A 21,985-nucleotide genomic window follows, 5' to 3' on the forward strand; every position below is an offset into this window, starting at 1 on the left:
CGCAGAAAATTTTTTTTCAGAAACTCCGGGGTGCCTGTAGGTCGCGGTGCACCACGCGACAGTTGTATTCCAAAACTGAGTCACTCAGATCACACGAGTACCCAAGCATGCTTGAAACTCATTCAAATGCAAGTGCTTCTATCTGTTTTCTTGATTGTTTCCCACTCATTCCTTTTGGTTTGGGGAACATGTCAAAATCCCATGCCCAGAGAACTTCAGGTAGAGTTCGCGGAAATGCTCAGTGGACACCCCAGGTAGGGTAAGGATCAGCATTTCCACACTACTCAGAGAATTTTTATTTTCAGTGATGGATTTTTAGCCCAATTCAAGTTGAAGAAAAGTGGTTTCGTGAAAATCGCAGAAAATTTTTTTTCAGAAACTCCGGGGTGCCTGGAGGTCGCGGTGTACTACGCGACAGTTGTATTCCAAAACTGAGTCACTCAGATCACACGAGTACCCAAGCATGCTTGAAACTCATTCAAATGCAAGTGCTTCTATCTGTTGTCTTGATTGTTTCCCACTCATTCCTTTTGGTTTGGGGAATATGTCAAAGTCCCATGCCCAGAGAACTTCAGGTAGAGTTCGCGGAAATGCTCAGTGGACAACCCAGGCAGGGTAAGGATCAGCATTTCCACACTACTCAGAGAATTTTTATTTTTAGGGATGAAATTTTAGCCCAATTCAAGTTGAAGAAAAGTGGTTTCGTGAAAATCGCAGAAAATTTTTTTTCAGAAACTCCGGGGTGCCTGGAGGTCGCGGTGCACCACGCGACAGTTGTATTCCAAAACTGAGTCACTCAGATCACACGAGTACCCAAGCATGCTTGAAACTCATTCAAATGCAAGTGCTTCTATTTGTTTTCTTGATTGTTTCCCACTCATTCCTTTTATTTTGGGAACGTCAAAATCCCATGCCCAGAGAACTTCAGGTAGAGTTCGCGGAAATGCTCAGTGGACAACCCAGGCAGGGTAAGGATCAGCATTTCCACACTACTCAGAGAATTTTTATTTTCAGGGATGGATTTTTAGCCAACTCAAGTTGAAGAAAAGTAGTTTCGTGAAAATCGCAGAAATTTTTTTTTCAGAAACTCCGGGGTGCCTGGAGGTCGCGGTGCACCACGCGACAGTTGTATTCCAAAACTGAGTCACTCAGATCACACGAGTACCCAAGCATGCTTGAAACTCATTCAAATGCAAGTGCTTCTATTTGTTTTCTTGATTGTTTCCCACTCATTCCTTTTGGTTTGGGGAACATGTCAAAATCCCATGCCGAGAGAACTTCAGGTAGAGTTCGCGGAAATGCTCAGTGGACAACCCAGGCAGGGTAAGGATCAGCATTTCCACACTACTCAGAGAATTTTTATTTTCAGGGATGGATTTTTAACCCAATTCAAGTTGAAGAAAAGTGGTTTCGTGAAAATCGCAGAAATTTTTTTTTCAGAAACTCCGGCGTGCCTGGAGATCGCGGTGCACCACGCGACAGTTGTATTCCAAAACTGAGTCACTCAGATCACACGAGTACCCAAGCATGATTGAAACTCCTTCAAATGCAAGTGCTTCTATCTGTTTTCTTGATTGTTTCCCGCTCAATCCTGTTGGTTTGGGTAACATGTCAAAATCCCATGCAAAGAGAACTTCAACTAGAGTTCGCGGAAATGCTCAGTGGACACCCCAGGTAAGGTAAGGATCAGCTTTTCCACACTACTCAGAGAATTTTTATTTTCAGGGATGGATTTTTAGCCCAATTCAAGTTGAAGAAATGTGGTTTCTTGAAAATCGCAGAAAATTTTTTTTCAGAAACTCCGGGGTGCCTGGAGGTCACGGTGCACCACACGACAGTTGAATTCCAAAACTGAGTCACTCAGATCACACGAGTACCCAAGCACGATTGAAACTCCTTCAAATGCAAGAGCTTCTATCTGTTTTCTTGATTGTTTCCCACTCATTCCTTTTGGTTTGGGTAACATGTGAAAATCCCATGCCCAGAGAACTTCAACAAGAGTTCGCGGAAATGCTCAGTGGACACCCCAGGTAGGGTAAGGATCAGCATTTCCACACTACTCAGAGAATTTTTATTTTCAGGGATGGGTTTTTAGCCCAATTCAACTTGAAGAAAAGTGGTTTCGTGAAATTCGCAAAAAAATTTTTTTCAGAAACTCCGGGGTGCCTGGAGGTCGCGGTGCACCACGCGACACTTGTATTCCAAATCTGAGTCACACAGATCACACGAGTACCCAAGCATGCTTGAAACTCATTCAAATGCAAGTGCTTCTATCTGTTTTCTTGATTGTTTCCCACTCATTCCTTTTCGTTTGGGAAATATGTCAAAATCCCATGCAAAGAGAACTTCAACTAGAGTTCGCGGAAATGTTCAGTGGACACCCCAGGTAGGGTAAGGATCAGCATTATACACTACTCAGAGAATTTTTATTTTCAAGGATGGATTTTTAGCCCAATTCAACTTGAAGAAAAGTGGTTTCGTGAAAATCGCAGAAAATTTTTTTTCAGAAACTCCGGGGTGCCTGGAGGTCACGGTGCACCACTCGACAGTTGTATTCCAAAACTGAGTCACTCTGATCACACGAGTACCCAAGCATGCTTGAAACTCATTCAAATGCAAGTGCTTCTATCTGTTGTCTTGATTGTTTCCCAGTCATTCCTTTTGGTTTGGGTAACATGTCAAAATCCCATGCACAGAGAACTTAAACTAGTGTTCGCGGAAATGATCAGTGGACACCCCAGGTAGGGTAAGGATCAGCATTTCCAGATTACTCAGAGAATGTTTATTTTCAGGGATGGGTTTTTAGCCCAATTCAACTTGAAGAAAAGTGGTTTCGTGAAAATCGCAGAAAATTTTTTTTCAGAAACTCCGGGGTGCCTGGAGGTCGGGGTGCACCACGCAACAGTTGTATTCCAAAACTGAGTCACTCAGATCACACGAGAACCCAAGCATGCTTGAAACTCATTCAAATGCAAGTGCTTCTATCTGTTTTCTTGATTGTTTCCCACTCATTCCTTTTGGTTTGGGGAACATTTCAAAATCCCATGCCCAGAGAACTTCAGGTAGAGTTCACGGAAATGCTCAGTGGACAACCCAGGCAGGGTAAGGATCAGCATTCTACACTACTCAGAGAATTTTTATTTTCAAGGATGGATTTTTAGCCCAATTCAACTTGAAGAAAAGTGGTTTCGTGAAAATCGCAGAAAATTTTTTTTCAGAAACTCCGGGGTGCCTGGAGGTCACGGTGCACCACGCGACAGTTGTATTCCAAAACTGAGTCACTCAGATCACACGAGAACCCAAGCATGCTTGAAACTCATTCAAATGCAAGTGCTTCTATCTGTTATCTTGATTGTTTCCCACTCATTCCTTTTATTTTGGGAAACATGTCAAAATCCCATGCCCAGAGAACTTCAGGTAGAGTTCGCGGAAATGCTCAGTGGACAACCCAGGCAGGGTAAGGATCAGCATTTCCACACTACTCAGAGAATTTTTATTTTCAGGGATGGATTTTTAGCCAACTCAAGTTGAAGAAAAGTAGTTTCGTGAAAATCGCAGAAATTTTTTTTTCAGAAACTCCGGGGTGCCTTGAGGTCGCGGTGCACCACGCGACAGTTGTATTCCAAAACTGAGTCACTCAGATCACACGAGTACCCAAGCATGCTTGAAACTCATTCAAATGCAAGTGCTTCTATTTGTTTTCTTGATTGTTTCCCACTCATTCCTTTTGGTTTGGGGAACATGTCAAAATCCCATGCCCAGAGAACTTCAGGTAGAGTTCGCGGAAATGCTCAGTGGACAACCCAGGCAGGGTAAGGATCAGCATTTCCACACTACTCAGAGAATTTTTATTTTCAGGGATGGATTTTTAGCCCAATTCAAGTTGAAGAAAAGTGGTTTCGTGAAAATCGCAGAAATTTTTTTTTCAGAAACTCCGGCGTGCCTGGAGGTCGCGGTGCACCACGCGACAGTTGTATTCCAAAACTGAGTCACTCAGATCACACGAGTACCCAAGCATGATTGAAACTCCTTCAAATGTAAGTGTTTCTATCTGTTGTCTTGATTGTTTCCCACTCATTCCTTTTGGTTTGGGGAACATGTCAAAGTCCCATGCCCAGAGAAATTCAAGTAGAGTTTGCGGAAATGCTCAGTGGACACCCCAGGCAGGGTAATGACCAGCATTTCCACACTACTCAAAGAATTTTTATTTTCAGGGATGGATTTTTAGCCCAACTCAAGTTGAAGAAAAGTAGTTTCGTGAAAATCGCAGAAAATTTTTTTTCAGAAACTCCGGGGTGCGTGGAGGTCGCGGTGCACCACGCGACACTTGTATTCCAAAACTGAGTCACTCAGATCACACGAGTACCCAAGCATGCTTGAAACTCATTCAAATGCAAGTGCTTCTATCTGTTTTCTTGATTGTTTCCCACTCATTCCTTTTGGTTTGGGGAACATGTCAAAATCCCATGCCCAGAGAACTTCAGGTAGAGTTCGCGGAAATGCTCAGTGGACAACCCAGGCAGGGTAAGGATCAGCATTTCCACACTACTCAGAGAATTTTTATTTTCAGGGATGGATTTTCAGCCCAATTCAAGTTGAAGAAAAGTGGTTTCGTGACAATCGCAGAAAATTTTTTTTCAGAAACTCCGGGGTGCCTGGAGGTCGCGGTGTACTACGCGACAGTTGTATTCCAAAACTGAGTCACTCAGATCACACGAGTACCCAAGCATGCCTGAAACTCATTCAAATGCAAGTGCTTCTATCTGTTGTCTTGATTGTTTCCCACTCATTCCTTTTATTTTGGGAACGTCAAAATCCCATGCCCAGAGAACTTCAGGTAGAGTTCGCGGAAATGCTCAGTGGACAACCCAGGCAGGGTAAGGATCAGCATTTCCACACTACTCAGAGAATTTTTATTTTCAGGGATGGATTTTTAGCCAACTCAAGTTGAAGAAAAGTAGTTTCGTGAAAATCGCAGAAATTTTTTTTTCAGAAACTCCGGGGTGCCTGGAGGTCGCGGTGCACCACGCGACAGTTGTATTCCAAAACTGAGTCACTCAGATCACACGAGTACCCAAGCATGCTTGAAACTCATTCAAATGCAAGTGCTTCTATTTGTTTTCTTGATTGTTTCCCACTCATTCCTTTTGGTTTGGGGAACATGTCAAAATCCCATGCCGAGAGAACTTCAGGTAGAGTTCGCGGAAATGCTCAGTGGACAACCCAGGCAGGGTAAGGATCAGCATTTCCACACTACTCAGAGAATTTTTATTTTCAGGGATGGATTTTTAGCCCAATTCAAGTTGAAGAAAAGTGGTTTCGTGAAAATCGCAGAAATTTTTTTTTCAGAAACTCCGGCGTGCCTGGAGATCGCGGTGCACCACGCGACAGTTGTATTCCAAAACTGAGTCACTCAGATCACACGAGTACCCAAGCATGATTGAAACTCCTTCAAATGCAAGTGCTTCTATCTGTTTTCTTGATTGTTTCCCGCTCAATCCTGTTGGTTTGGGTAACATGTCAAAATCCCATGCAAAGAGAACTTCAACTAGAGTTCGCGGAAATGCTCAGTGGACACCCCAGGTAAGGTAAGGATCAGCTTTTCCACACTACTCAGAGAATTTTTATTTTCAGGGATGGATTTTTAGCCCAATTCAAGTTGAAGAAATGTGGTTTCTTGAAAATCGCAGAAAATTTTTTTTCAGAAACTCCGGGGTGCCTGGAGGTCACGGTGCACCACGCGACACTTGTATTCCAAATCTGAGTCACACAGATCACACGAGTACCCAAGCATGCTTGAAACTCATTCAAATGCAAGTGCTTCTATCTGTTTTCTTGATTGTTTCCCACTCATTCCTTTTCGTTTGGGAAATATGTCAAAATCCCATGCAAAGAGAACTTCAACTAGAGTTCGCGGAAATGTTCAGTGGACACCCCAGGTAGGGTAAGGATCAGCATTATACACTACTCAGAGAATTTTTATTTTCAAGGATGGATTTTTAGCCCAATTCAACTTGAAGAAAAGTGGTTTCGTGAAAATCGCAGAAAATTTTTTTTCAGAAACTCCGGGGTGCCTGGAGGTCACGGTGCACCACTCGACAGTTGTATTCCAAAACTGAGTCACTCTGATCACACGAGTACCCAAGCATGCTTGAAACTCATTCAAATGCAAGTGCTTCTATCTGTTGTCTTGATTGTTTCCCAGTCATTCCTTTTGGTTTGGGTAACATGTCAAAATCCCATGCACAGAGAACTTAAACTAGTGTTCGCGGAAATGATCAGTGGACACCCCAGGTAGGGTAAGGATCAGCATTTCCAGATTACTCAGAGAATGTTTATTTTCAGGGATGGGTTTTTAGCCCAATTCAACTTGAAGAAAAGTGGTTTCGTGAAAATCGCAGAAAATTTTTTTTCAGAAACTCCGGGGTGCCTGGAGGTCGGGGTGCACCACGCAACAGTTGTATTCCAAAACTGAGTCACTCAGATCACACGAGAACCCAAGCATGCTTGAAACTCATTCAAATGCAAGTGCTTCTATCTGTTTTCTTGATTGTTTCCCACTCATTCCTTTTGGTTTGGGGAACATTTCAAAATCCCATGCCCAGAGAACTTCAGGTAGAGTTCGCGGAAATGCTCAGTGGACAACCCAGGCAGGGTAAGGATCAGCATTCTACACTACTCAGAGAATTTTTATTTTCAAGGATGGATTTTTAGCCCAATTCAACTTGAAGAAAAGTGGTTTCGTGAAAATCGCAGAAAATTTTTTTTCAGAAACTCCGGGGTGCCTGGAGGTCGCGGTGCACCACACGACAGTTGTATTCCAAAACTGAGTCACTCAGATCACACGAGTACCCAAGCATGATTGAAACTCCTTCAAATGCAACAGCTTCTATCTGTTTTCTTGATTGTTTCCCGCTCAATCCTGTTGGTTTGGGTAACATGTCAAAATCCCATGCAAAGAGAACTTCAACTAGAGTTCACGGAAATGCTCAGTGGACACCCCAGGTACGGTAAGGATCAGCATTTTCACACTTTCAGAGAATTTTTATTTTTAGGGATGGATTTTTAGCCCAATTCAAGTTGAAGAAAAGTGGTTTCGTGAAAATCGCAGAAAATTTTTTTTCAGAAACTCCGGGGTGCCTGGAGGTCACGGTGCACCACACGACAGTTGTATTCCAAAACTGAGTCACTCAGATCACACGAATACCCAAGCATGATTGAAACTCCTTCAAATGCAAGAGCTTCTATCTGTTTTCCTGATTGTTTCCCACTCATTCCTTTTGGTTTGGGGAACATGTGAAAATCCCATGCCCAGAGAACTTCAAGTAGAGTTCTCGAAAATGCTCAGTGGACACCCCATTTAGGGTAAGGATCAGCATTTCCACACTACTCCGAGAATTTTTTTTTAGGGATGGATTTTTAGCCCAATTCAAGTTGAAGAAAAGTGGTTTCGTGAAAATCGCAGAAATTTTTTTTTCAGAAACTCCGGGGTGCCTGGAGGTCGCGGTGCACCACGCGACAGTTGTATTCCAAAACTGAGTCACTCAGATCACACGAGTACCCAAGCATGCTTGAAACTCATTCAAATGCAAGTGCTTCTATCTGTTGTGTTGATTGTTTCCCACTCATTCCTTTTGGTTTGGGTAACATGTCAAAATCCCATGCACAGAGAACTTCAACTAGTGTTCGCGGAAATGCTCAGTGGACACCCCAGGTAGGGTAAGGATCAGCATTTCCACACTACTCAGAGAATTTTTATTTTCAGGGATGGATTTTTAGCCCAATTCAAGTTGAAGAAAAGTGGTTTCGTGAAAATCGCAGAAAATTTTTTTTCAGAAACTCCGGGGTGCCTGGAGGTCGCGGTGCACCACGCGACAGTTGTATTCCAAAACTGAGTCACTCAGGCCACAGGAGTACCCAAGCATGCTTGAAACTCATTCAAATATAAGTGCTTCTATCTGTTTTCTTGATTGTTTCCCACTCATTCCTTTTGGTTTGGGTAATATGTCAAAATCCCATGCAAAGAGAACTTCAACTAGAGTTCGCGGAAATGTTCAGTGGACACCCCAGGTAGGGTAAGGATCAGCATTTCCAGATTACTCAGAGAATTTTTATTTTCAGGGATGGGTTTTTAGCCCAATTCAACTTGAAGAAAAGTGGTTTCGTGAAAATCGCAGAAAATTTTTTTTCAGAAACTCCGGGGTGCCTGGAGGTCGCCGTGCACCACGCGACACTTGTATTCCAAAACTGAGTCACACAAATCACACGAGTACCCAAGCATGCTTGAAACTCATTCAAATGCAAGTGCTTCTATCTGTTGTCTTGATTGTTTCCCAGTCATTCCTTTTGTTTTGGGTAACATGTGAAAATCCCATGCCCAGAGAACTTCAAGTAGAGTTCTCGGAAATGCTCAGTGGACACCCCAGGTAGGGTAAGGATCAGCATTTCCACAGTACTCAGAGAATTTTTATTTTCAGGGATGGATTTTTAGCCCAATTCAAGTTGAAGAAAAGTGGTTTGTGAAAATCGCAGAAAATTTTTTTTCAGAAACTCCGGGGTGCCTGGAGGTCACGATGCACCACGCGACAGTTGTATTCCAAAACTGAGTCACTCAGATCACACGAATACCCAAGCATGCTTGAAACTCATTCAAATGCAAGTGCTTCTATCTGTTTTCTTGATTGTTTCCCACTCATTCCTTTTGCTTTGGGTAACATGTCAAAATCCCATGTCCAGAGAACTTCAAATAGAGTTCGCGGAAATGCTCAGTGGACACCCCAGGTAGGGTAAGGATCAGCATTTACACACCACTCAGAGAATTTTTATTTTCAGGGATGGATTTTTAGCCCAATTCAAGTTTAAGAAAAGTGGTTTCGTGAAAATCGCTGAAATTTTTTTTTCAGAAACTCCGGGTTGCCTGGTTGTCGCGATGCACAGCGCGGCAGTTGTATTCCAAAACTGAGTCAGTCGGATCACACAAGTATCCAAGCATGTTTGAAACTCATTGAAATGCGAGAGCTTCTATCCGTGGTCTTGATTGTTTCCCCCTCATTCCCTTTGGTTTGGGGAACATGTTAAAATCCTATGCCCAGAGTACTTCAGATAGAGTTCGCGGAATTGCTCAGATTCAATAGTGCTTAGTGACAACTTTTGATCCCAACGACTCAGTTCAGGATACAACTACTGCGTTGGTATACCGTGCCATCCCGTCCCTAGAGTTTCTGAAAAGAAAATTCAGATAAGACTACATACCACCCGTTCTAATCCTGACTTGGGCCCCAAAATCCAGCGCTGAGCTTAAAAACTTTCTATATAGTGTATGTATTCTAATCCCGTCTTTACCTGGGGTGTCAACTGAGCATTTCCGTGATCTATATCTGAGCCTCTCTGGGCATAGGATTTTGACATTTGCCCCAAACCTAAAGGTATGAGTGGGAAAAAATCAAGACTGTTGTTCAAAAGTTTTACACTTAATTGAGATTCATTAATGCTTGGTGACAACTTTTGATCTCACCGACTCAGTTTTGGGATACAATTACTGCGCCATCCAGGCCCCAGAGAGAAAATTCAGATAGGAGCAAAATTTCAGATTGGATGAAGAAACCACTCATCCTTAACCTGATTTTGGTCCCAAAATTAAAAATGGAGATTAAAAATTGTCTAAGTAGTGTGTGAATGCTAACCCTATTCCTACCTGGGGTGTCAACTGAGCATTTCCGCGATCTATATCTGAGCCTCTCTGGGAATCTGATTTTTTTAATGATCCTCAAACCTAAAGGTATGAGTGGGAAACAATCAAGACCATTGATCAAAGCTCTTGCAATTAAATGAGATTTAATAATGCTTGGTGACAACTTTTGATCCCACCAACTCAGTTTTGGGCTACAATTTCCGGGCAGTGCACCGTGCCATCCAGGCCCCAGAGAGTTTTTGAAAAAAAAAACTTTTTTAGATAGGATTAAAAAACCACCCATCCTAAACCTGAATTGGGCCCGAAAATTCAGTGCTGAGCTTAAAAATTGGCTAAGTAGTGTGTAAATGCTTACCCTAACCTTAGTTTGGGTGTCAAATGAGCATTTCCGCGATCTGTATCTGAGTCTCTCTGGGCATCGGATTTTGATATGTTCGCCAAACCGAAAAGTATGAAAAGTATGGGAAACAATCCTGACTGTTGATCAATGCTCTTACAATTAAATGAGATTCAATAGTGCTTGGTGACAACTTTTCATCCGACCAACTCCGTTTCTGGATACAATTTCCAGCCAGTGCACCGCACCATCCAGGCCCCAGAGAGTTTCTGAAAAAAAAAATCAGATAGGAGCAAGAAAAACACCTGTCCTAAACATGATTTGGGCCCCAAAATCAAGCGCTGAGCTTAAAAATTGTCTAAGTAGTGTGTGAATGCTACCCCCAACCCTACCTGGGGTGTCAACTAAGCTTTTCTGCGATCTATAAGTGAACTTTTCTGGACATCGGATTTCAACTTTCCCCAAACCAGGGGGGGCGCTTCTCGATTTCTTGGCTAAGATCGAACAGCATGTGGCTTGAAGTTGGCTGGGAGACTGGTCAGCAGGATGGGAAGGTGATGGAGGAGCAGAGCATGGGAAGATCGGACGACTGGAAGCTGAGGAGAGCCTGAAAGAAAGAAGATAACAACAAGCCACCACCGGAATCGCTGTGGGTGAAGCCCAGGGAGAGAAACTGGGGCTTCCAGATGATGGCGAAAACCTTGGGTGAGATGGTCGTGGAGATGGCGGCTGAGTATCCTTTGTCCCGTGAGGGGCACATGAGGTGCTCAGTATGCTTCGTGCTGAGAAACTTGGAAGAAAGGGAATGATGAATGGATAGGAAAAAATGTTAAAAAGCTATTTTTCTCAGACATTGGGATTTTTTGTTTACATGATTTTCCAGACGTATTTTAGATCTAATTCTGAGAGTGTGTGCTGAGACTTGGAAAAAAAAGTAAAGTTTGGGAAAGACTTTGTTCCACTTAATGGAACCACTTTTTTGCTAGAGAACTGAGACTGTACAACTGAGACTATAAAACTTTTTTAATCCACACGTACCAAAAGTGGATATAATCACCTTTTTAAAACGGTTTGTGGATTTTCAGGGAGACATAAAGAAGATTCTAGATGCAGAGTGGATTTGAACTGGCACATGAAAATACATGGTGAGGTTACAACCCAATGCATCAGAGGATAGTGGCGTAGTGCCCCCCCAGCATATTTTTCTATAGGGCCGAATAGGGGGCTTCTGTTTTACCCTGGTCAACCACTTATCTGCAGGAAATGTAATGGACTGGGCCATGTTGCAGCAACCTGTAACTTTGTAATCTGCAAAAGGTGTGGAAGGTTTGGCCATGTTGTAACGGACTGTAACAATTTCTTGATCTGTAATCTGTGGGGTCGACGGGCATGTTTATAGAGTCTGTCCAATAAAGACAAGAACTTTTGCAGCAGTGGTAAATGATAGAGGACCTACGACTGGGGAGAAAAGAGATTCTGCTGGAGGTGTGGCCAAAATGACTGAACCTGCAAAGTCGCTAGACTTTGAAGAAGCTGGAGCTGGAGAAGTGGAGGAAGGAGGTCCAGGGAAGACAGAAGCAGCTGAAGTTTCTGGGTCTTCAGCCGCAAAACTTGTGTCTACCCACTGGGGAGAAAGTGAAATGGGAGAAGGAAAGCCAGACACGCCAGAATGGACATCAGTAGTGGTTTGTAACAAATGGAAGATGCTCTCCAAAGCGCACCAGCCAGATTTCAAAATGGTTCCCAAACCAATCAGTTTACTTTCAACCCTTACTGTATCTCTTGCAGAAAATGCCCAGCCATCTACATTGGGTAAACAGAAAGGAGACTAGTAGACCACTTCAGAGAATGTTAGGACTGTGAAGATTAAAGATCTCTCCATGCCCATAGTTTCTCATTTCACCTCTGATGGCCATGATCACACTGATCTCTCCGTCTGCAATCTCAAAGAAGGTTTTCTTAGCTCCTATAGCAGAAAGACATCAGAAACTAAAATTATCCTGAAACCTGGTTCACACCTTCCCCTTTCTCTCAACAACAAACTTGTTTTATTCTAATCCTCTCTATTCATTTGTAGGTTTCGACTTCACACTTCTCTCGAGTTCGCATTACCTAAGTGGCCACTCTGCCTCTCCCCTGCTCCAGCCTCCTCCACTATCCCAGCTTTTGTTCTCCTATGCTATATAAACTTTGCTGTCTGCCCATTCTTAGTCCCGAAGAAGGCTCCACAGCCAAAACCATAACCTATCTGAGCAAATATATCACTACATTCATTATTTTGAAAATGTTCTTCAATCCAAAAAAATAACTGAAAGACTCAAAACCATTTATTAAAGATCTTTAAAATTTATCTTCTTTAATATCGGTTTTAGACAAATTTTCAATCAGTTGAAAAATACTCTTAAACTGTATTGTCATGAGCACGTATTTCAGGCAAGTGTAGGGTTAGGGTTACAAGAACCATTTATGGACCGATTGTTCCCAATGTACTTAATGTACTCAGTATAACCAGACTACCCTTTATATCAAGTATACCCACTGCATTCATTGTACTCAATGTACCCTAAGTACCCAATACGTAATATGCACCTCTTAAACGTCATGCACCTAATGTACTCACTTAATGCACCCACTGTACTCAATGCAATGTAACCAATGTATTTAAAGTACCAGTATGAGATACTGCCCAGGACTGTCAGGTCTGGAGAGAAGGTGATTGGCAATCAATAGACTACACAAAGTTTTGTCTCTTTCTTAGGTGTGGCAGAAGGAGGCTTTCAGGTTACTGGATGGAGCTTACTCGGGAGAGTGGTACTAATGGTTTTTGTTTCCCTTTGGGACTTTTTTTTCAGGTTCTAGGGACTATGATGTCCAAATATTTGTTCTTGGGTGTACATTGTTGATACTGTTTTCAGCTAGTTCCTTTATGAATAGTTCATGACATTGTTAGAGGAGTTAAACTACAATTATACAGAACTGTCTTGTGCCAGCCTCTATGTGCATTGTTGGTTCTAGGGAATACAAAAAACTTGTGACAAAGGCAGCTACAAGTTTCCTTCATTGTAAATGTCACTAGTGCGACAAAAAAAAATAACTGATGTGTTATTTCAGATCTCGTGCTTACTTAAAATAAGCAGGATGTGTGATTACATGTACTGCAACTGCCTAAGGATGTCACCACCGATGCCATTAAGGAAAAGTAAATAGCATTCATATGTTAAAGAAAATATAAAAATGACCACAAAAAAACTTTTGGAAATATTTATTCATAGTTATAATAAACCAAATTTGTCGAAACAGACAGGTCTTTACATTTTTTGCACATTATAATTTTTACATTGCTTTACAAATTGCTAACTTAGGTAGCATAAAAGGATCAAATTACAATAATAATACTGTAAAAAGATGGAGTCTTAGGGAAGATTGCCAACTGGTCACGTGACTCATTTTAGGCAACTGAATACATTTCAATTCCACCTTCCTTCATTGCACAGGTAAAGCTCCCTTGTAAGACTTGAAATCATCAATGGAATCAGTTTTTGACTTACTGTTTAACCTAAAACAGTCTGAGAGTCAGAAGAGTCCAAGTCAAAGGTGCAACTCCACCTTCAGGCACTGAATGTTTTATGTATGGTGTAATCATTTAATATTATTAATTTAGTGCTGCGCATTGCTAAGACACGATTACCTGTATTACTGAAATTCTTATGCATCACTTAAACTTTTGCCCAAATAAAAGTGGTATACAGAAACTGAAAAATATTAAAAACTAATGACCAAACAGATGTTAAAACAGTATAATTGTTCACTTGCACTTTGTTCTATTCAAAAGCTCATAATTACAATGCATAAGTGACTTTCACTGCTTATAATTGATATTACTCTTAGCACTGAATAGTAAACACTAGAACAACCAATATGCCTTAAAGAACATTGTCGAAGCATTTCTCAACAATTATAGTTGCAACATTTTTTTCTGAAACAAAGTCAAATAAGTAAAATACTTCAAATAACACTTTACAGAACACTTCATCATCTTAGTCACCTAAGATGTTTAAGAATCTCTATTGAGTAAAATGAGGATACTAGAAGATATTACTAGTCCGTACAAATTTAAAGGGAAACTGCAGTCCCAAATTCTCAGACTGGTTATGTCGGTAACAAAATAAATTTCAGATTTAAGCACGTTGTCGTTAATTTAGTAAAAGTACTGTATGGTCACCATTGTTGTCGCAAACTCCTGGCCTGAGAGAGAGAGTTCTTGATATGAAACACCTATTCCTACTCACTAGTCAGTGTAATGACTAATGTAAAGCAATGTACAAGCGAGTAAGTGCAGCAGACATTTTACTGCAGAAACGTTTCAACGTGATATGAATGCAGAGTTAATAAATAAGTTGTATTTGTCAGCAAAACCATCTCAAAGTAGAGAGCAATATTTCTATCAGATTAAAAGAGATGTATTCACAAGACTGCTTATTCACAACTCTAGGCTTTACTGCAGCTGCTACAGTACGTAAAGAAAATCTGCCTTTCCTCTTTTGAAGTTCTAGTCTTCCACCTTAAGTACATAAATACAATTCCTCCATCCCTATTACTGTTAAACATTAATAACTAGTACCACCCCCACATTAAAAAAAAATCTCCTTATACCTCCATATCTCAAGGCTCTGTACTCCAGACACTGCTGCTTTACTAGATCTCCGAGAAGATACTTTACCTAGATTGCTCCAGAAATACCAATAGCAAAACTGGGTATCTAGTAAACTAGATATCTAGCAAACCGGGGAAAAAAGTAAATATAATCTGTACATTACTTTGGATATTATTTTCATAAATGCAGACAGAACATATTTTGCATAAATAACATCAAATTTTAAAAAATGACAAGTTTAACTCACTCTAAAAATTTCGAAAAAATGCACTTTTCAGCTGACACATTTATTAAAAGTTATTAAAAGTTAGGGAAAACCCATTTTCCCATACAAATGTTAATGACCCTCGATGGAAAACAGGTCTTAACTGTTCGACTAAGTAAACTGACAAAGGCGTAAGGACATCTCGGAAAGTTAATATGAAAAAGGAATGAAGTAGACAAGCAAATGTTAACTATCCCATGTATGATCAAAGCTTAAAAATAAAGATGAGGCTTATTATTATATAGCTTATGATACATCAGAACATCAAAAATAAAAAAAAACGTTTCTTTTGAAGGGTATAACAAATATCTGCTTTTACTGCTGTTTCACTATAATAATACCAAATATATTTATAAAATCACTAAATATTACTATTAAAAAATCCTGGCATTTAAATAACATTGCTGCAATATGTAGATACACAACACAAAATAAACACACAAGTCTTCTTTTTGATTTCCAGATGTTCAATTGTGTTTTGTTTCTTGCCAGAATTACAGCAGCATGTTAAATAACATTCAAAAGTATTTTTTTTCCTTTGGTAGCCACTTGGGAAGTCATCTAGCTGGTGTTTGGACCCCAGACTCTTAATTACTCATCTTCCAAATTACTGTTCTAAAAGATACTACCTGTAAAAAATTGTACAATTTCAAAAACAAATACAAAAGTAAATTCTTTGTTTCAGAAGGCATAGTATTGACTGACAAAGTTCACAGTTTACCCCCTTATACTTTAAAAAAGTAACTTTGAGGGAAAATGTCTTTCTGTATTTTCTTAAATTCTGTAGTTTTTTAAATTATATGCGAAATATGTCATAAAGTGCATTTTATTAAATTATACATTCCACTTGTTAGGAAATTTGCCTCTCCTGATTTCTTCAATACAGATTTAAAGTACACTTATTAAGATCTTCATAGCTTTTAAATTTTAGTCACATATCAAAACATTTTACAGGAACTGTAAAAATTACAACCAATTAAAAGTATGCTTAATTTATTCAAGTGAGTTTTTCACTACTATGATAATGAATTGAATCTACCATTAATGATGATTTAGGTCTAAAAAAATGCAGCTAGTATTTGGCTTTCATTTTCATAAAACTTACGGTAAGGACAACCCAAAAAGATACTGTGTTACTTTATGCTATGTACAAACACCTCTCCATAGTGCCATGAATCAATGGGCCATCTCAACCAATGTGCCCCTTTTCTGAAAATCTTGGGAGCAATGTTATTTACAAGTGAACCCTTTGATAAGTGATAATCAGAGGACATACTCTTCCTGGACTGGGGGGAGCAATTATAAAATTCACATTGCATAGAATGTTCATAATTTAACTGAGAAAAGTACTCAGTACTCAGTCACATAGCCAAAGAGCTGGCTTCTGACAATATTCTACCAATAGAGTGGCATTCCTGAAAACAACATAAAAACTATTACTTCACACCTCCCATACCTAACATTCAACAAAATTATTCTAACAGATTCCAAAAGCCTGTTAGTTCACTCTGATTTCCACAAAGCTAAAACTACTTAAAAGCAAATAAAGATAAAAATTAAAGATAGTCATGCAATAATTATTCACACTACTGACAAAACATTGTCTATATACAGAAGTGCTGGAAAAAAGTCCATTCTTAATGTTAAAACCCTAAACCCAAAATCTGAAAATAATACTGCTTACAGGTTATTGATTAATGGCACATTGATCTGTAATCTTTTCTCATTTCCAAAATTTCCTGACCAATGAGCACTGTACTTCCTTCATTGACGGCAAGAGACCTTTAAACAATCAGTAATACTTCCAGAAAAAATAAAGTGGCTTTGAGTAGCATTGCAACTCAGTGTCTACACAACACACAGACACTTAAAAAATGATTTCTTGACACCAAGTTTTTTATCTTGCTAAACATATAAACATAAACATATAAAAGTACTGCTCTGACAAACAAATGGCATTCTAAAAAAGACATATCATGTCACGTCAACAAAGTAACCGTATTTTTGACTAAAGATACTGTTCTTCAGATCACAAAGTGATGCAAAAAAACTAAATAAGTCTGGAATTTTTTAGGAATTGAATGAGCACTTTGTAAACAAAAGTATATTGTGCCACAGTCTGCACCATCATCATACGCTGCTCTCTTAGTCTATTTAGAACAGTAGGGACGTCCAGCATCTGAAAAAAAAAAAGTTAGATTAGGTGTAAAATAAGCAATCTAAACAAAACGGCTATTTCTACATGTGAGTGTTTAAAGGAATATATAAAACTAAATTACTAAGAATTACAGCAATTACTTAAAACAAATAAAAATTTCATGTTTAAGAACACAGAAAAGGCTACATATAAGAGGCCATTCTACACATCTTGCTCATTTGGTAGATTAATGAAATATTATAATTCAATATCAATTTCATTCAAAATATTTTATCCATACCCAAGGGGATAATTGATATCTTAACAATACCCAGAGCTTGGACCTTAAACATCCACTAGAAGCTTATTCCAGACACTCTTTTCATAAAGAGCCATTTCCTAATCTATCCTAAATTAATTCCATTTTAGTTTCCATATGTGACCCTATGTCCTTGTTTCACTATTGAAAGTGAAATATTGTCCTGGATTATCCCCATTTTATCTCCCGTTTCCTTTATTCTATACTGAAGAAAAATATAGCTCCCTTAAATTACATACAGCTGCAGCCACTCAGAACATGTGTTAACTTTCGATGCTGTGTTAGATGCATTACATAACAAAGCGACATACTACTCTGTGTGGTTCACTGGCCAAACACAACAGATTGGTGGCACTTGTTGTGGTGCATTAGAAGCTATTGAAACAATTGCTTCATTAAATTGGTTTCTCTACTGTGCATATTTAAATCCACTTAATATGGAATACTAACATGAAATTATGTAACTAAAGGGAAATTATAGCAGCTGACCATAAAAATAACAGAAGTATAATGTCTCTCAACACCATAAACAATATTCATTTATAAATAAAAAATATATGACACATTGTATATAGCAGATAGTGGTAGCTAAAAATAATACACAACAGTATTCCACTTTCTTCATAAACGTGTTCTACATCAAAGCCTTTAACTTGGTCACTTACTATGGATATTTTGGAAGACTTTTGATGTGCTCATTCTTACTAAAGTCTATAAGGTTTTTAATAAGTTTTTAAATAAGTTTTAACCTTTTTTTATGAATACTTACTGTCGTTATGGCTGTAAAAAAGTTGTATTACTTTTAAATACGTTTAATAGGAAATATTGATATGGAAACATGATTTTGGTAGCTGAAAATAAAAATAGATTCTGAACGTCAATTTAACTATGTTTTGCTGTCATTGTTGTTGAGATGGACAATGAAACATATTACATGCATTGCAATATTTCTTGCTCAACCCAAGCGATGCATAGGTATAGTACTTAAGTGCTCACCTATCACCAAGAATGCTGGCATTGGGCTGGAATTTTACTTTCACTCTTGACTAAGAAAGGACAAGCTCATATGGCTTTGGAGCAGTTTGTAACTATTTTCTTGTGACATCACTCTGAAGTGTTATGGTAAATTCAACTAATTGTAAATAAAATAACCACTAGGTCAGCTATAGAGACTGAATTAGAATATTTATTAAATTTCATGTTCTTTTCAGTTTGAAATGTCTAATATATTTTTATAATTAAAATCTGAAATAAGCACTTGTTCTCTAATAATAAAATGTATTATGACATCTCTAACAATTTAATTATCGTGATGTTTATATTGACTTTTTTATTAAATTTAGAACTTAATTTGCATTCTGAATGTAGGAATTCAGAATGCAGGCCACATAATGCAGCACATTGTGCCATGCATACCACAATTTAATGCAGCATTATGCCCCTTTGTAAAAATATTCAGTTGTGGGACTGCACTACTTTGTGAAACTTCCATGTGAAGAAGTGAATGCTTAACATGGAGTGTGGAAGCAGTTGGGCTGTTGCCAGAAAACACCTGTTTTCGAATCCATTTAAACTGTTTTACAGTATATTAAATATTAAAATAATTAAAATAGAAAGAAGTGCTGTTTTACAAAATTAATCATATATATAGAATTAGTTATTATTATACTATGGCTTGTTATGAATGCAACATGCTCATTTTTTGGTTTAGATCCACACTGAGATAATCTATATTTTGTCTTAATGAAAATTTCAGCAACAAGTAATCAGGAAACAATTTAACTTTACATTTTGATTACTATAAATATGTTACACAAACTGTACTATAGTGCTTTAAAGCCATATGGTCTCATATGTGACATATACCTAATGTACATACAGTAGTTGGTAGTGGTAGCTAAATATAAAAGAAAGTACACAGCAGTATTCCACTTTTTTCATGAACATTATATGCATCCAAGTCTTCAAATTCGGTAAATTATTTTGGAAAAGTTTTGACGTGCTTGTTCTAACTAAATAAAGTTAATATACTTCATAAAAAGCTATAATGTTTAATCCTTTTCTTAAAATATATAAGAAGAACACTTGCTGTAATTGTTGTAAAAAAAGTAGTAATACTGATTAAATACCACTTCATAGGGTGTAATAATATGGAATCATGTAACTAAAGAAATTTTGGAAGCTAAAAATATCATTTTTGGACATTCATTAAAATTGTTCTTATGGTTTTATTGGACAATGAAATGCAGTTTAGCACAGTGGTTTAGACAAGTGGTTGCTATTCCAAGATACAAGGTTCAAATCCTGATCAGAGTGTTCCTTTTGGCTATGTTTTTTACATAGTTGGATATATAAGAAAATAGTTTATTATTATAGACTGAACTTTAAATTTTGATTATGAAAAATATTTCACACATACTGTACCACGGAGGCTTTAAAACAATACAATATCATACTAAATATAGAGTGTATTTATACGGTATACAATCTCACTGCAGGTCATTGATGGGTACGCTACTGTCTTGGTATATCTCTGGATATGACTTCATGTGGTACGAGTCTGGAATGTTGGGAGACAAGACCCAGTGAGTGTTTTGTTTTGATTATACTATGAATGAGTCCCTGAGGCATACCATCTAAGGTTTCGAAATTATTTTAAAAAATCAAACTTTGTTGAGTTTGTATGAGAGAAAGGGGTACCCTTTGAGAAGTGGTGTACTGCTTGCAAAGTATCTGATTTTGACTAACTTAAACAGCTAATTTTGCTTGATGAATTTAAAAACTGTCAGCCTGACTGTACTGTATCTTTCATTTCATTGTGCAGAACATCACTTTGCTCTAGCCAGATAAAAAAATAGTTTATCATCATAGATTGTTATGAATCTGAAGTGCCTCTTTCAGGTTTATATCCACATTAAGAAAATTTATATTTTGTTTTAATGTAAATTTTAGCACTACAGTAATCAGGAAATAAATTAACTTTAAATTTTGATTATAAAAATATATTTCACACATATTGTACCTTAGTGGCTTTAAAACCATACTGTATTTACTGTGTATAATGGATATTTATATTCCAATTATATCATACTTTATCAAAGTTTTAAAATGTGAACAAAGACTACATTCCCAATGTGCCACATGCGCAAATTACATGAAGTTACAGTGCAGTCCATAAGCATTTGGACAGTGACAGAATTTGTACTGTTTTGGCTCTGTACGCCAACACATTGGATAAATAAAACAATGACTATGAGGTTAAAGTGCAGAATGTCAGCTTTAATTCGAGGGTATTTACGTCTTTATTGGGTGAACCTTAAAGGAATCACAGCCCTTTTTATACACTGCCCCCCCATTTCATGGGTCCAATAATAAACTATTTTGGACAACTAGGCCCATGAGCAGCTTTTATTCTAGTGCTGTACATATCTTCAACAACTAACTATAATGCCTCAGACTCAATACACATCTACACTATGCAGTTTCTGCAAGGTCTACCATGTTTTCTTACTGCTACAGACCTACTTTCTTTTTCAATATTAATATTTAAAATACTGTAATATACAGTATAAAATTAATAAAAGTAAAAGCAGTATACAAATTAAATAAAGCATTGACCGGAATTCAAAACCAGGTATTTTCATGTGAGAGGCCAAATACTTCCACACGCCATGTTAAGCATTCACTGAGTCACCTGGCGGTTTTACAAAGTAGTGCAGTCCTGCAACAGAATATTTATTTAAAAAGTGTGGGACAATGTGGTATGCATACCACCTTATGCTACATTATTCATCATGCATTCTGAATGGCTTGATCTGTATATGACAATCCCTAAGACCAGAACTCCTGTTGTTCTTCTTTTAACTCCAATGCTATAACAGTTATTTTTTTATGACAGAAACCAAAACTGAACAAATAATTCTAATGGAGAAGTATTATCAATGCATTGTAAAGCTTCAACATCAAATAAATTCCATCCATTGTTTTAAATTCCACACTTTTCTATATTTACCCAAGCACTCCATTTTTTATTGCTTCCTCATATTGCTTTGGTGAGGACATAGAAGCCTTCAGCCCATTCACATGCACCTCCTTAAGACTCAGACTTACTCATATACATACTGTATGTATAATCTATGCTCCTGCTACCTCTGTGAATAACTACTCTTTTCAATAACAGGAGCATCTGTTACATGTGTGACCAATCTAAGTCTTTTCAATATATCCATGCATTGTTGTTATTCCTGTATTTGCCACTAACTTTATTTTTCTACTATCTGCAATTCTATTTATGGCACTTACACAGAAAAATGTTCAATTTTTTGCAACCACATACCTCATTGTGTTCCAGACAAGCAATCATAATTTCTGATAATATTACAACCCCTGTTCTTCCCACACCAGCACTGCAGTGAATCAATACAGGAGGGTTAGTACTTTTAGGGTCTGTGGTGCTGTTTGTATGGCGTCGTACTGATTGTATTTCTTCCAGGTATGCTGGAATTTGAAAGATACACACAATTAGAGCATGTAATAGCTCTCCATTATTACACTAGTATTTTATTGTAGTTCAATTAGGTAG

General features: G+C 38.3%; 1 protein-coding gene across 2 annotated transcripts in view; it reads right to left on the minus strand.

The window, feature by feature from the left end:
* Positions 1 to 13,278: 13,278 nt before the first annotated feature.
* Positions 13,279 to 21,985, minus strand: part of ptpn21 (protein tyrosine phosphatase non-receptor type 21) — a 29,530-nt gene continuing 20,823 nt past the window's right edge. For both annotated transcript variants that reach the window (XM_088925481.1, XM_088925480.1), the window contains 2 exons: positions 21,740 to 21,900; positions 13,279 to 17,126 (listed from right to left, as the gene is read on the minus strand). In XM_088925481.1, coding sequence (XP_088781607.1) covers positions 16,998 to 17,126; positions 21,740 to 21,900 — 290 coding nt within the window. In that variant the 3' untranslated portion in view covers positions 13,279 to 16,997. The remainder of the gene's footprint in view (positions 17,127 to 21,739; positions 21,901 to 21,985) is intronic.

The sequence above is a fragment of the Atractosteus spatula genome, chromosome 9, assembly GCF_055471065.1.
Source record: "Atractosteus spatula isolate fAtrSpa1 chromosome 9, fAtrSpa1.hap1, whole genome shotgun sequence".
NCBI lineage: Eukaryota > Metazoa > Chordata > Actinopteri > Semionotiformes > Lepisosteidae > Atractosteus > Atractosteus spatula.